This window comes from Numenius arquata, chromosome 11, assembly GCF_964106895.1.
Source record: "Numenius arquata chromosome 11, bNumArq3.hap1.1, whole genome shotgun sequence".
Lineage (NCBI taxonomy): Eukaryota > Metazoa > Chordata > Aves > Charadriiformes > Scolopacidae > Numenius > Numenius arquata.
Window position 1 is genome coordinate 4,205,974 of NC_133586.1, and position 16,515 is coordinate 4,222,488.

General features: G+C 44.2%; 1 protein-coding gene across 1 annotated transcript in view; it reads left to right on the forward strand.

Moving 5' to 3' along the window:
- ADAMTS17 (ADAM metallopeptidase with thrombospondin type 1 motif 17) overlaps window positions 1–6,397 on the forward strand; it is a 185,713-nt gene extending 179,316 nt beyond the window's left edge. Inside the window, exons 21-22 of the mRNA XM_074155909.1 lie at window positions 2,653–2,830; window positions 6,070–6,397. Of these exons, the coding sequence (XP_074012010.1) occupies window positions 2,653–2,830; window positions 6,070–6,221 (330 nt within the window). The 3' untranslated portion in view covers window positions 6,222–6,397. The remainder of the gene's footprint in view (window positions 1–2,652; window positions 2,831–6,069) is intronic.
- The last annotated feature ends 10,118 nt before the right edge of the window (window positions 6,398–16,515 follow it).

Below are 16,515 nucleotides of genomic sequence, written 5' to 3' on the forward strand. Positions count from 1 at the left end.
CCCAAAAGAGTTCAAGAAAGATGTTAAAATCTGTCTTCCTGGCTGTGAAAAACTAATTGCATAGCATAGGTGATGATCCCAGTCTCCCAGGAGAAGGAATAAAACTGCTTCGGGCAAAAACTCTGCTGTTATTTGTCTAAGGATTGGAGTTGGCAGTGTCTGTGGAAAAAGTTTCATTGTTTGCCCTCCTTGCTGGTTAACAAATGCAGAGACAGGAACACAGACAAAGGTAGGTGAGTGTTTGTATATTGGTATCTGAAAACCTTATTGACCTTCTGAGAAAAATGCTTTTTTCTTCCTTTCCTTCTTTTTTTTTTTCTTTTTTTTTTTATTTTTTCCTCTCTCTTAAGAGCATTCATAAGCACAAGGAGTGCCTAAAAGGCAGAGGCAGAGGTTTCAGACTCGCTATATTACAATCACGTGAAGGAACCCCATGGCCTGAATGGGTTATTTTATGTCTGTGTGATAAGAGCTGTTCTGTTCATGAAATGGATGTACAATTCAGTCCCCTTGCAAGGAGTTTTGTGAGGATTAAGATTAGTAAAGCACTCCAAAGACTAAAAGTGCCCTTGAAATCCTGAGGATTAGAGGTTGCGTATGACTGGTGAAGTGGAAGGGCCTAATAGTTGCATTTATCAGGATAAAAATTTTTAACTTTAAATCCAAATGTAATGGCCATGCCTGACTGGTTTCCAGGCTGGTAGAAGTCACTGAGGGCACATGGTGCTGGGGAGAGCAGAGGGACACCCAAGACTAATGAAATGCCTACATTTCACTGCAGGAGCTCAAGTTATAAAGGGGGTTTAAATAAGGAACTTTTTGAAATAGCTCACTGGAGGGCATACAAGGGAAGGGCTCGTTCAGCATAGTCCTAAATACCATAACCATTGTTGAGGTATTAATAGACAGTGACCAAGTTTTGATGTAAAGTCAACATCTGAAAAAATGCAAAAAATCTGTCGTAAACTAGTGTGTGGAAATAAGAAGGATGGAAAGGAAAAACCCACTTATTTATTTGAAAAAAAAAAGTTCCAAAATACATGTAAAATATTAATATAGCATGACTGCTACCTTCAGAATACAATAATCGGGTCGGGGAGGGGCTGCGTAGCTGGAAACACAGAGGTAAACTGCACACCAGGGTGGCTCAGTGGCAAAGTCCAGAAGGAATCTGATCCAGAGGTGGTTCTGAATGGAGAAGTTCAGTCCTAGAGAAAGGCACTAGGAGAAAGAATAGGAATACAGAGCAGGTGGAGTATAGGGGGGAAATAAAGATACTTCTTGTATCAGATGATCTTTGAGAAGCAGCAGGTTTTTTTGTGACTTCCAGAACAAAATGACCACATCTTTGCTGTGCTTTCACCCATAGATGGGAGAGGTGGAGGCCTATGTACATCCATGAGTTCTTTCGCCCCTGGGTCCCAGTCTTACAAGCATCCACACTTCATACACCTCCTTAGTACTAGGACTTCAGTCCAACCTTGGTGGTACACATCTTTTGAGCCTCTTCCATGCTTGGCCTGCTGTTTTTAAGAAGTACCGCTCTGAGGCGATAGTGTTTTTCAGGGAGAGAACTCCACTGCCCTGACTTTGTTCAGGAACAGCAGAGGAGAGAAAACATGATCTTTTTGACATCATCCTAATTATATCTCCTGAGTTTTCCTCCACCTCCTCCTCTCCCCACACACAGCTTGTGTGTGGCTTTAGCAGAAATAGGAACCTTACCAAAGTCCTGCAACCCATTGTTTCTTTATTTTAAATACAAGGTTCTTTTATTAACTCCAGCTGGTGCACCTCACTGTGTTCACTGTGTTTGCTTTATTAAAATTGAACAGCTTGCAAGTAGGACATTGTAAATCACAAGCGACTGGGCCAGAGGAAGAGGGAGGGAGAGATAGGGACTCCAATTGTATGACAACAAAGAGAGCATATGAACAGGCAGGGCCTCCTGGCTAATAGAAGCCAAAACTCGTGGAGTACGATTTGCAATTGCTCCCAGGAGGACAGACAAGTGCCAGACAGTTAGCAGGGATAGATGAGAGTGAATACTTGAATACCTGATGTGTTCTCCCGAATACTGGAACAGAGCTTCTCTAGAGGTCTGGGCATACAGTAGAAGCTGCCTGCCTCTGCTGTAATCCTTGGTTTTATCTTCTATCAGTGCCTGGCAGTGGTCATCTTGTCTGTGGAGGAAGCCTTGTTAGACCACCCAAGACTCGGAGAGAGCTTTTAAAACAAGGCAACCAGGACCACTGGGTTCCTCACATAGAAGGAGGTGGAAGCTGCTCGTCCATAATTAAGCAGTATACGTTTTCCAGCTTTGCCTCTTTGTGGAGGGAATTGCATTTTTGCCTGCTTGAACCTCGTGGATATCCACAAGGACAGTCAGTATAGATGAACTCAGGGCAAGTCCAGACAGAAAGACAACAGGACAGTTCCTCTGCTCACAGCAAAATCATCATGGACAAGTGCAACAGCTGTAGGAAGAGTCCTTGGCTGACATGATGTGCCTGTTGTTGAGTCCTCAGCACCACAGTGAGCTGCCAGCCTGCTGCAGACTTCAGCTCCAGCAGTGATTTTTCGGGTGTATGTTTGTATGTGATTTCGAAGCTACTCTGCTTGGACCACGTCTCAGTGCCTTCTCTCCTCTAGTGCTCCTCAACCTGTGGGAAGGGCCTCCAGTCACGCGTGGTCCAGTGTATGCACAAAGTCACCGGGCGCCACGGCAATGAGTGTCCTGTCCTGTCCAAGCCAGCGGCCTACAGGCAGTGCCACCAAGAGGTCTGCAATGAGAAGATAAATGTCAACACAATTACCTCGCCCAGACTTGGTGAGTGAGGGGTGCCGGGGAGGGGGGGAGAGGGGAAGATGCCACCTGCAAAGAACCAGATAAAGCCCAGGGTCCCAGTGTGCCCAGTGTGATAAAAGTGGGGCTTCGGAGCATTGCCCAGGGCCAGAAATTAGCAGACCCACCCCTCCCAAGTCAGACTCTAGACTAAGAGTCTAGTGTGGATAGGTCCTCTCTTATCCATCAGTCTCTGCCTCAGAGTGTCCAAGCTGGAGCAGCAACTCAGAGACCAACAGGAGCACACAAATGGTGGGTGGGTAATTGATTGATTGATCAGCGAGGTGAGGGAGCTGCCAGGCCTATCTTTTGCTGTCACAAACACCTTCACACCCTGTTTTCACTGTGGCCAGTGTAAAGTGATAATTTATTCATCTGTGCCCCAAGAAAAGTACATGACCTTGACAAGTAGAGCATCGCTGTTTGGTTTTCCTTTTTTCTTTTCATTTGCTGCCACAAGAATGTGGTTTGATGAATTAATTTGTCCAGGGTGGGAAGAGAGCATCCAGCCTCTGTGAACCTTTGATTTTCTGTCACTGTCCTCCTCACCCTCCTTGCATCCCCTGTGTACCTGGCTGAGATGAGAGTATGGTGATAAGCCACCTGTTTCCTGAAACACCTTAACACTGTATTTAAGAAATGGCTCTAGTTAAGAATACTCCTGTTAATACAAAATTGTGGGAATCCATGATTTTCCACATCATATTTGTTCAGTTTATAAGGGGATATAAATACATTTTTCCAAACTTCAGCCCTGTGTTTTCAGCCACAGCTCCAAGAACCAAGCTGGTTTCTTTACATTTCACACATCATCACCAGTAAGATGAAGCTAAACTAAGCCATCAGCTACACTGACAGCCTCATCGGTGCCTCCCATTACTTTCCAGTACAAGAGACTGGGTTGTAAACAATGCTTCTAAGAGCTTAGCAGAAAGAACAGCCTCCGCCCTCCCAGAAGAGCCAGTCTTGTAGGCTAAGAAGCCTCTAATACACGTGAAAAGGCAGAGTTGCTAAGTAATAGAGAACCATTTTCTAATAGCACTGTCCAGTATTAAATAACACTCCAACTAGGACTGGACTTGAAGCTTCTGAACTGAAATATGTTTCCCAAAAGTTTAACAGATGTTTAGAAGAATATGGGAAATTTTATTCTTGCAAATGCAAGAAGTACTGGGGAGCTTCTAACCTCTTTTGTTTAAAGAACATATGAGAGTACTTCCCAGATATTTTTGCACTAAGAGCATAGTGCAAGGAAAACATTTCATTTGAGATGTAAGCCCTTGATACACTGATGAGACAAGAAATCCATCCTAATTCACATTTTAGGACAAAGCAATAAAAAGCTCACGTGTTTAGAAGACTGAGGAGGCTCAAGTCCCTGCTGAAAGTAATCTGCAAGTAATTTGGGATGCTTTTGTTTCTAAACTGGGTTTGGAATTACCAGGGCCAGAAACAATGATATTTAATATTAGCAGAAAGATGTATCATTGAGTGTTTTGTTCTTCCTGCTTATAAACAAATTCTCATTGGATTATCTCTAAACAAAATTTTCTGTTTTCTGCAATGGAAACCTCACCAAAAAAAATTATACTGAAAAAAATTCCAGTAGTCTACAAAACCCATGCTGCCTTGTCCACTCCGGAATGTTTTTCATCCCAGGTAACATTTTCAGAAGTATGTAAGTGTGGGGTTCACCTCAACTGGCTTTTACATCTGTGTCCAGCATCCCTCAGCGGTGACAAATTCAGAGAGGGTTTATTCTGTTCCTCAGGCACCTGACCCATGTCGTTTCCTAGACATGCTTACTTCATGTAAGTCTACATGTCTTACTCCTACATATCTTACTTCACAACCCATGAGGGACCTTGGACCTCTGAAATACTGGAGGCCTAGCCTTGGCTGTGGCTCAGTGTCTTTCTATTATATAAAGCCTCTCATCTCAGATTCATAAGGTCTGTCTTAGCTGTTCTTGCAAGATGTGTGATTTATTCACCTGCATCACGTTTTCTGAATGCTGTGCCTGGCTGGAACCATAGCTAGTGGGGGGTGCTGCAGATCAGACCCCCTCAAATAACCCTTCCACTGCTGGCAGACTCAGAAGCAGCTCTACCCTCCTCCCATTTAGGATGGTCGCTTCCACTCAAAGGTTTTTTTCTCCCTATCAGCTTTTTTAAATTGGCTTAATGTTCCTTTTTTTTTCTGGGACAGTGCAACTTCATTTCATCAGATTCTGTCAAACTTTTGTTTCTTGTCCAACTGAATGAAGTGACAAACCTACCAGTTTTGCTGCCATCATTTTCTGGTGCTTGGCACTGAGACTCACAGCTAAATACAGGATAAGAGCCTTTCCCGGTTTCATCAGGCAGAGATGAAGAACAGGGGACTCAGGATGCTGCTGGGCCAGCACCTTTTGATGTTCTTCAATTAGACCATTTTTCCCAAACTCAGAGGCCACAATATTAACTGAAAAGATTTTCCAGTTACCACAGCATTTCTAAGAATCCTGCATACAGTTTATAAATCACACACCATAAAAAGCACTCACTGTATGTGTGCATTTTTATCAAGTGCACGGTTTCGCTACCATGACTTTTTTATAAAAGCATCTGTGACCCTTTAATGATGTTGTCAACGAATTCCGCACCAGTGTCTTCGTGCTGCTTTCTCACCCTGCACAAACCTTTTGTCAGTCTGAGGCAGCTTCTGCTGTCCATTCCTCCCTCCCAATAACTAATTCTTGTCCTACTCTTTTTGCTACACTAAGAAGTATTATTTCTACTATTAATTTAGCTTCACCTCCATCAAACTGGGTTTGATTTTGCTCCTCTGTAAAAGCTTTTTTCCCCGAGAGGATGGTTGCTACTCCTCAGCACAGCGCGAGTGCTCTCCCTGGGAGCACGCAGCTTCCCATTGATCGCTGTGAGCTGTTCGTGTGCTTAAATCTAGGCCGATGCCTTAGAGATTTTATTCATCTGGGCCTGTTTGTCACTGAGGCAAAATAAGTACAACATGAGGAGATTTGCGCTCCCCCGCCATGTCCAGCTACACCCTTGCAGAAAGCACTTCCAGGAGCCTGGTATTTTCGGTAGGAAGAACATCATCTGATCTCCAGTGCTGACAGCGAGATTGGCCCTTTCTTCCCTCATATGCAGTGATTTTGATCACACCCGCAATGCTGTTCTCTGGCTAATCTGCTAGTTTCTCCTTTCTTTTCTCGTCCAAAGCTGCTCTCACGTACAAGTGCACAGGCGACCAGTGGACAGTGTACTGCAGGGTGATCCGGGAGAAGAATCTGTGCCAAGACATGCGGTGGTATCAGCGCTGTTGCCAGACTTGCAGAGACTTTTATGCAAACAAGATGCAGCAGAAGAGTTAATGAACCTGTGCTACTTCTTAGGGTGTTACAGCTATTTGTATGTAAATCACGGACTAGTAGGTCTGAGTACTGGAACTTCATGAGTTGCTACAATGTGGTGGATTCCAAAGCATACCTAATAAGACTTGAAACTAATTCTACAGACTGGATACCAAAGTAATCCACTCATCCACCTTAAAAAAAAAAAACAAAAACAAAAAACAAACCAAACAAAAAAAAACCAAAAACCAAACCAAACAGAAAGAGTCATCTCAAGGAGCCAATCATTTTATCGTATTTCGACATCCTTACATTTTTCATTAATGCTTTTTACTTTAATATATTAAATCACCAGCCACTGGATGGCTTGCTACCATTACAGGACAAGAGTTGCAAAGTGATTACAGTGACTAAGGTTATGGGTACCTCCATGGAGGAAGGCCTCTGGCAAAATAATTCAGCAAAGGTAGAGACATTACTCAATCTTTTAATCTTGGCTTTCATCTGATGTTTTCAATTCCCAGCAGTTCTCCCACTGTGGAGTGGGCTTGGAGTGACACATAAATGAAAGGCTTAATTTAAAGAGAGGATTTGCTGTTAAAAGCTTGTGAAAACTGATAGCAGAGAATGGACATCTCTGAAATTCCTGCAGAAAACTCAGTACAATTATATCCAACATTCCAAGTCGTATTTTTAGAGCAACTAATAGGGACTGCTCTTCTTTCTGATTTAAAATAATGATCTTCTCTCTCTTTTCCCCAGAATAATATAGTTTCTTTTATGAAACTTAATTTTTATCTGAGCTTAATGAAATGAAAGCTTATTAACAGCGGTAGATAGTTATTTTTAAGCAAGAACCATTTACATGAGATGTGAGAAGCCAGAAATCATTTCATCCAGTAGAGCTTACTGAGGGATCGCTTGGTCTGATCTCTCTACAGTTTTTAGAAGTCAATCTGATAATGAGACTGAATGTGGTTTATTTAAGAGGACCATGAAACTGGATAGGGTTGGTACAGAAACAGGATTTGGAACAGCCTTTGTATGAAGGACAGAGTGGAGAGCAGAACAGGGGTTTCCTCTCTCTTGGCTCTTGCATACATCTGAGGTTATGTAGCCTTTTGAGTCAAAAGTAGTCAGGGATACAAGACATTCAAAGTGTAATCTTGAGCTTGTTGAAGCCATAAGGCTAAGCCTTCCATCGCCTTCAGTAAGGGTTAGGATTTTACTCGCTGTATTTTAATGTTTCCTGTCTTACTTCCGTGGTGCTATCAGGTTTGGTGCTATCAGATTGGTGCTATCAGAGCACTTAGCAAGTGCTGCGTAGATGATACTCCCTTCCACGTCTCTGCACTTTAAACCAAACTCCTCTCTGAGATGTGAGACTTGAAACGGGAGCTCTACCCAGGGCAGAGTTTGTCCCCTCCATTAGTCCTACAGATCAATGTCTCTCTATCATATCTTGCTCCAACACGTATCATTTTCCTTGCCAGGGTCCAAGGCCAGTTGTGCAGTGGTTAAGTTACAGCCCACTCTTCATGATACGAACAGAGCCGTTTGGATGAATTGCAGCTTTGTACTCGCTCTAGAACTGCGTGTTACTGTTTTATTCTTTGGAGATGAGCACGGGACGAGCCCCAGCTACTGCCCCCAGTCCCCGGGCCAGTCTGGGTTGCAGCTCATACCTGTCCTCAAGTTGTCTTTGTTGCTGTTGCCTCTTTTTTTTTTTTTTCAATGCAAGGAGGGATAAAGACTCTTAGTACCTAACATAGATTTAAAGCAACTTTTTGCTTATTACAATCCTTTCAATATCCAGGACCTCACTGGAATAACTCATTAGCATTTTATTAAGGGCTAAGTTTTTCAAGCACAAGGAGCTAACGTTCATCAACAGACTGTGTGGGCTCCACATCCGCATCTGTGTTTAGTAGTGCAAATTGAGCGTGTGTGCACACAAGGGCTGGCCTGTGTGCACACAAGGGCTGGCCTGTGTGCACAAAGGCACATTTGCACACAACCTTTTCTCAAGTGCCTGTCTCAAACGGATCTGCTTTCCAGCGCCCCAGATGATTTTCTCTATCAGGGAAATGATTCCAACTTGGTATTTTTGTTATACTGGCTGTTCTTTTGGCATCTTGTAGTCAGGATCAAACCTCCTCCTCCTGTTATTCCCACCCTGTAGTCCAAACGCAGAGGTTGTGTAACTACTTAGCAAGTAATCAATGGAAAATATTGCTGGCAGGGGGGACAGGGAAGATGTAGCCAATACCACAGTGACACCCTGTACAGCGGGGCTGCGACTGTCCTTGCTGCCTCCCTACCACCACACCACCTCCCAGCAGTTTGACTGAGATGAGTCCCCTTACGTCCTTCGCTTGTTTGGAGTTTGCTGTTTTTCTTTTAACGGGCAACTCTTGCCCATGAAGTGGCCTGGCCTGATGAAATGCCACCCCCTTCCTGATCATTTTTGGCGTTACTAATAGTGACGTTGGGCTGTTGAAGGATTTGCCACCGCGCTTCTCTCTTATCTTGGAAGACTAGTATGTGCATTTATTATTAATGGGAATCAAAGGTGCTTTTAAATAGCAGGGCTCATTTTTCCTTCTGGTGCTGATCTGTCACCCTCTCTAGGCAAAATGTGGGCTCCTAGAAAGGTGCATAGGAGAGGAAGGATTTTAATTCTTATGGTTTTCACTAATAATTCACTACTGGCCACTGTCCAGAACAGAATACTAGGCTAGTTAGACCTGTGGCCTGTCCCAGTATGCTAGGTCATGGATTTAAAGACATTTGAGTCCAAGTTCTCGGTCCTACCTAAGGAAACATGAATTTACAAGGAATTCTTTTGAATGTCTGAGCACTGAAAAAAACCCCTTCGCTTGCTCTCACAGCCCACAGATTAGCGTGCATCATCCTTTTTCTTTTTTATAATCAGAAACCAACGTTAATTAAAAACCAATGGCACGACACAGCTCCACTTTATTACATTCTCTTACTTCATATGGTGACAACCTTCCCATTTTATAATAGCCAGAAAAATAACAATAATAAAAAAGTTTAATTCTGTTCAATACTCCTGCACTTCTGTTTTATTTTATAGGAGCTTTACTATGAATTTACAGCTATGCTCTGCCCTCAGTTACTACATACTGGTGAAAAGAAAGCTGTTTGTTTCCGTGTATCTATGACAATACTTTTTTTAGTTGTTCGTAAGAGATTGACGCTCTTTTGATTACAGTGGTGGTATTTCCATATTGTAAACAATACTCTGTACTGTTACTAAAGTACTGTACATTTCTAGTTGCACAATTGTGTTATTTGAGTGTAGATTCTCACTATCTCATGTATGGTGCTATTTTTTGTTGGTGGAAAAGAATCTTAGCAGTCGATTATTGCTTGATATTTTATTATAATACAGGGATATATTCTCCATGGCAATAATATCATTTAAGTTTTTCATTACAGAGTGAAATGTATATATTTTTCCATTAGCTAATTTGCATATGTACTGTATCCATGGTAATTTTCTTTTTGGTGCTGGTTATAAATAGAAAAGATAAAAACAGTCAAACTGAATGGAACCAGTTGTAAATGAAAACCAAAAAAAAAAAAAAAAAAAAGAACAAAAGAGGATCATTCCATTTTGAAAAAATTGAGTATGTTGAATAATAAATTTATTTTTTCCATAACAACTTTAATAAGGTTTCTGAACTTGAAAAAAAATACAAAGGACAAAATAGCTAGTATGAAAACTAAGAGAAAGGAGTTAAGCTGTAAGTAGTACATTATGCATCTGTCTAATACCGGACTGAGACTGGGATTCGGTTAAGTCTAGGCCAACTGTTTGATAGCTGTGGTAGGTGTAAAGGGTCATTTGTCACTAAAATTCTGGCATCTCAGAATTCCCAGTGTGCTAACAAATCAAGAAATGATGGGTCTTGTCCCGGTCGGGTTGCAAAATAAAGCGCAGGGAATGTTAATACCTGATTAATGCCTTGCAAGGTCTGTGGTCAGTGACACAACAGTAGAAAATGCCTGTCTGGAAAATGTGAGCCGGGCTCTGTTTGAGGTATCGCTGCCTGAGCAGGCTGCGGGAAGATAAAGCTTATGCATGGCAGGAGGGACATTTTGCAAGTGCTTTTGAGAAAGGTTGCTTTCAATGTATGTTGGAGCTGAGATGAAGTGACAGCTTGCTTTATGTTTAATGGTAGCTGCTCCACAGGCGCAACCTGACGATAAAGGCTGCTGAGCATGTGGAAATTTATATTGGAGCAAAATTATCCCATCCATTGGAAAGGTATCGACATAACCTAGCTGCACACTTCCCTGGTGTGAAATAAACAGAATTACTTCAGAGCCAAGTGTTTTGGATGTCTTTGTTGTAGGCACTAGCCAGAATCTTTGTACTATTTAATTCTCCTTTCAGTATGGTGAAGCTGTTTTTTGCAGATATGCCTGTAGGATCCTCTCCCATCCTGTCTTACAAAGATGCCATCATCCGTATCCCATTCCAGCTCAATTCTTGTTAAAAGGACACTTCCTGGAGATGGGAGCAGCACCTTTCTAAAGCAGCCTTAAGTACGGTTGGTGTGAGAGTCCTTCTCTCCAAATGATTTCCAGAAAGGGAGTTTATACTAAAAATAGAGGTCGTTTACTGGTCTCACGCTGGCTTCTGGCAATGGCACAACACTGATAGGCTTCCTAGTTTTCAGAGGCAGCCTTAGGAGATACCAGCCCAGCTGCCATCGTACCGTTAACAGCGGCAAAATTGTAGAAACTCCATCCAAGTGTTGCTGTGTATTAACACATCATCGTGTTTGTGTATTGCCTGGAGTCGACATATGATTGCAATTGTTGACCTGTTTAAACAATAAAACATAGCTGTAAGCCTTTGGAAGCCAAAAGGCTTTACATTAAGCTGGGATATGGCAATGGGTGGGAGGGGTGTAAGGAATGTTGTCATACATTTGGCTTGAAATTTTCCTGGTATGTTCCAATATCTCTTCTATAAATCCAGTAGGCTTATATACTTAGTTTGCCTATTTTGCATGTAGCAGTTTGCTGGTTTTCTCTTATTCCTAATCCCCATCTTCTAACCAAGAAACCAGATGATTTGAAGCTGTTGTCCTTCCCTGTCATCTGAGTTGTCTTTTTATTCAAGACACCTCAGCCAAGATCGTTAAAGCCAGGTGGGGTCAGATGGCTCTGGTGCTCTGGCATAGGAGTATCAGAAGGAAAGTATAATCTCTCCTCAGCTGCTTAGAGTTCAGTTCTACTTCCACCAACTCCACCTGGTTCCACCTTACAAGTCCTGGTGTACACAGCAGCCTTAGCTGTCTCTTGGTCCCTTGCAGCAAGCTAGCAGGACCCTGCTTTCTCTGGAAGGAAATTTCTTTCCAAAAAAGCTCAACATGGATTACTATACCCCGGCGTCAACCCTGTGCCATCACCATGTTGGAGGACCTTGCTCTGTTGGTGGAGTGAAAACTGCAAGTTCCTTTGTGCTTTCCCCAATGCCACATGGTCCACTAGGAAAAGTATGTTTTCTTCTTATTGAAGAGTGTCAGCACAAACACCAATATGCTGTGGAGTTCCAGGCAGAGAAGAATCCTGCCAGATGCACTCACCTTCAATGCACTCACACTTCTGATGGTGTAAGAAAGGAAGCCCTGGTTGCCTACTTGCTGGCAAGTTACTTGCCTCACTTGTTGTCCTGCTGTTGTATGAATATAGTGCACCCAGAAACAGGCAGGCTATGGGAACTGCTCCTGAACAGTATTTCTTCTGCAAATACTTGGACCTGTGCTGAACATGCTTGATAATACTTCTCCATACAACTTGCACTTCAGCATCCTTCTGTTTATCTTGATTTGGAGGCAGGTCAGTAGGAAGACAGGAGTTCCTCAAATACTACTTATGCACAAAGACCAGTTATCTTTTCTGTGTGCATTTTTTTTTGTCCTTTTATGATGGCTTCTCTTCACACTCTTTAGAAATGGGCTGGTCTGCCTGGAGAGAGACTTTCTAACAGCGTAACTGCCTTGGACAAACAGGACTGAAGCACCTTCACTTTGCATGGGAAGAACTGTCGGTTTATAAAAGGAGAGTTTAAGCAGGAGAGTAAGCAGAGAGCGACCACAAACTCCCCTTAGCAGTAACTACCCCAAAGGTAATTGAAGAGTCTCCAAAGCTGACCTCCATGTGTCTTGCATCGTGTCGTCTCCTTTCATGCCACTTTCATGTGACAGACCCCACGAAGAGTGCCTGGAGGCTGCACTGTACCACATTCATTATTTTGTCAGAGCTGCTGTGTCTGCCAAATGGTGGCCAGACACTCAGACAGACTTTCCCAATTAACAGAGTCCTGCAGCTGATGTCTGGAGCTTGCATATATGTTCCCTGCGTGTTACCACAGCCGAGACGCTGGCTGGGTCCACATGGCCTGGGGTAGGTATCCACCTCGGCCGCTGGGCTGGAGAGAAGCAGCTGGGCTTTCTTGAAAGTTGTGGTTTCCCTCGGCTCCTCTTGTTTGGCTGTGAAAGGCTCCTGTTTGGGTGTTTCATCCTTTCATCCCTCTGTGGCCTGGGTGGAGTTGGAGCCTCCAGTGTGACTTGTCTGGGTCATGGCACAGGCCTTGGCATCCTCCTCGACCTCGGGAGAGAGCAACTCTGCACGCTCACCGTGGTGGAACCTACAAGACGTCTGTGTGTGGGGCCGGCTGCTGGCACAACTCAGTCTCCAGGTGAGCCCTTGCATCTTTGGCATCTCCAGCCTCTCCCAAGCCTCAGGGATTTATAGCAGTCTCAGTGTAACTCAAGAGATGCTTGCCTTGTCCTTCCTCCTCTCTTCCCCACAGACACGCTTCATGGCCTTCCCTTCCCTGCATGATCATTGTCCCTTTCCCCTCTTGCTCTGCTTGCGGCTGCTTTGTCTCCCACAAACTTGCTTTGTACCCACCAGAAGCTTTACCACCTTTGCAGTCTATACAAAATACCTCCCCTCATCTGCTCAAGCAGATTTCATCTCCTCCCTCAGCCCTCTGAAGAAAAATATTTTTCTCATCGTACTCTTGTAGTAGCCTTATGTCTCCCCTCCCTGTTGCTTTCTGGCTGGGTTTTGTTCTGAGGTCTTTTATAATGATTGAATGTTCTTTGTGCAGCAGCATTTAGAAGCTACACCCAGACATGAGGATGCTGGAAGACTATGCCCAAAGAAATGGTCCTTCTCCCAAGAGCTTGCAGACCAGAGGTGGTCCTGGGGAAAAGGCTGATGCTGCTAGATTTATTGGCAGCAGCAGTCTGGAAAGGCACGGAGATGACCAGAGGCTGCTTCTGAACCGAGTGAGTGAGCCTGTACTGCGGTTACCACACTGGCAGGGGAGGGAAAGGGATATTCCCCACTGGTTTTGTATCCTCATACACACTTTTTATTATTGGAAGTAGCAAAGGGTAAAATTCACATCACTTCGGAGGTGCCCCTTGCAGAAACGGGGCTGCAAGATCCAGCCCCAAGCCTGGATACTGCTCAAAGTGTGGGCTGGCAGAGAGGGAAATGCTCATTTGTTCAGCAGGAGGAGAGCACCGGTAGCACACCAGTCTGTAGGGCTGGCTCCGCTACCCCAAAAAGCATCAGCTGCTGAAAGATCACCGACAGTTTCTGTAAGGTCACTGCACACTCCAGCATCATTGTGCAGCCGTCCTGGAGACAGGCACTGAAACTATTCAGACTGCTGATGAATCGGTGAAAAAGGGGTATCCTCTAACAGGGCCTTTAGGTTGTACAAATATCAGTGCAACCATGGCCTGGCCAGCAAAGCCAGACAAGCCATTCTTGGGTGGTTTTTTTTTTTTTCATTTTCTTGGAAAAGGCATTATTTGAACGTTTTGCAGCTTCCATCTTTTTCCCCAGCTCTGTATTTTTCCCCTTGATTTTGTCTCTAATGGCAAAAAGACCCAACCAGACTGCAGCTTTGTTTGGCACCAAACTTTCCTCCTGAGATGATCGCACAAGAAGTCTTTTATCACTTCGGCGGCTCTAAGCCAGGGCTGCTTGTGGTGGAAGTCGCTGGGACTGTAACCCCGGGCTGTCGTGGGACGAGAGTCAAGCTCAGGCTGTCAGCAAGGCGAGTTGCAGCAGTCGGAGCCCCTGCCAGGACACGTCAGTACTTCTGAGCGTGCTTCCCCCAGTGCTGCTCTCGTTAAGGAAAAGGTATGAAATCCACATCTAGACTGAATTCGACCTTTAAAAAAATTAAGTGTTGTCTAAAATATAAATCGTGTCCAGAATCTTGGTCTAATTCCTTAGGAAATCACTATAATTCGAACCTACCCTGCTCCCCACTGCCTAATAACATCACGTCGCATCTCGGTTTTCTCACAGAGCTGATTCACCTCCTTTGCCGCTTGTGCAGCGTTGGCTTCAGCACCATCAGATCTGCTTGATGCCCGGTTTTGTGTCAAGGAAGGAGGGCCCTGCTTGAGCTGACAGACTGCTGCTCTCTTCAGACATTGGCAAGCTCTCGCTCACAGCTTCTTCCCCCCATCGTTTCACAATACTGGCCAACAATACCTTGAGGAGGGGTCGGTGACACTGAGCCCAAGAAATGCTGTCAGTCGCATTTCCCAAAGGGTAAGGAAGATTCCAGCTGTTTATTTTCCCAACCATGTTTTGCTGAAGAAACAATTTTAAAGGGGAAAAAGAAAAACCACATTATTGTGTAAGCAAGATGGAAAACAGCTTTCTGCGGGTTCCCAGGTATTTATGTGCCATTCTCTCTGCAATGTTATTAGCAACAACATTGCCTGTGGCTGGCTGACTATTGAGTACGGATGGTTTTGCAACAGCTGTGTGCACAGTACCTTCCTTCGCAAGCAATGCCTTTTCCCTGGCTGTCCCCATGGCTCGGGTTTATTTGTATGCAAGGCAACTGCGAGGTTATCGAGGCTTTCCATCAGCTGTACAAACTCACAGCAGAATCAGCTCTGTGTGTGTCCCTTTCTGAGAACTACAGTTTTTGGGGTAGTAGGTCTTGGGCAGATCCTACAAGAGACCTGCTCTTTCTTAGGTATCTCTAGAGGAATTACTGCCTATGCTTATACTACAAGCTATGGATTATCTATAGCCATATGTATAAGAAAGAAAAAGCATATTTGCTTGTTTGTTTTCCAGCCTCCCCACAGGATGGTTCTAAAAGCAGAAGTGTCTTTCACTATGGAAAAAAATTGACAAGAACATCCTCCTATTTGTCAAAATTTTCTTAGATGTTTTTCAGGATATCGTTAGCACTTGCCAGACTCCTCCACTGCTTTACCCTAAATACTTCCATTTTTGGCTGAAAAATCTCAAGTTTGGGATTTTTTTGACCAACAACGTCAGCCAAAACCCAGGCTCTTTTCTCTAATTTTTCCACTTAATTTTTGAACTATCTTCTGGCAAAACAGAAATATTGTTTTGATGGAAAATTTTCAACCAGCTCTGCTCGTTTAGTTTCTGCTAACAGTCACACGGGCAAAAGAGTGCATCTTCCAAAAGAGGAGACTGTCCGAAGGGCCGAACACGAGGCAGGCGATGACTAACGCTTCTCTCCCCAGCTCTGTGCCCCCGCCAGCATTGTTTTTGCAGGCCTCAGCCTTTAATGAGAGCCATCTTTCTAGAGATGTTTCCAGCCTAAATCTCTCCTGGCAAGTCAGTTCAGCAATTCAGGTACCTTGCCAGGTTAAAGGAAGATGTGGGTGGCACAGAAGGATCTCCTCTGACCAAAGGACCGTGGGACTCAGAGGAGCGGCGTTGTACATCTCTTATCCATGTTGGCTAATACTTGGACCCCTCCAGGTTCCCAGTTGGCAGGGAAGGATGGGGAAAAGGGGCTAGTCCAGCTCACTTTCAAAGCAAGCTTCAGTGTGCTGTTGCTTAGTGGAAATGTTGAAATACACCACCAGCTGAGCCACGCACAGCCATGAGCACTCTCCATGTAACCCTCAGGACCTCCAGGGACAAGATCCTGAAGCGGCTGAAGGGCTGAAATGACACCAGTCACATCACTGCTGTGTGTCTATTACCCATCTGTCCACGGGGAAGGGCTTTTTCACACTGAGTCTGGAATGGGAATTCCAGGGGAGCCCAGCTCCTACCATTTTGTGAGTTCCTGTGATGAAGTGGCAGACAAAGCAGGAAGGTGTTCCTGCAGAGGTGGGCAGAAGCCAAATTTCAGTGTTGGCCTCTGCAGCCAAAGGAGCATCTGCCCGTTGGCTACACGTGCAGTCTCCTCAGGGGATAGCCATCCCTCAACAGTCCCTAATATTTGCAAAGTGCTCTG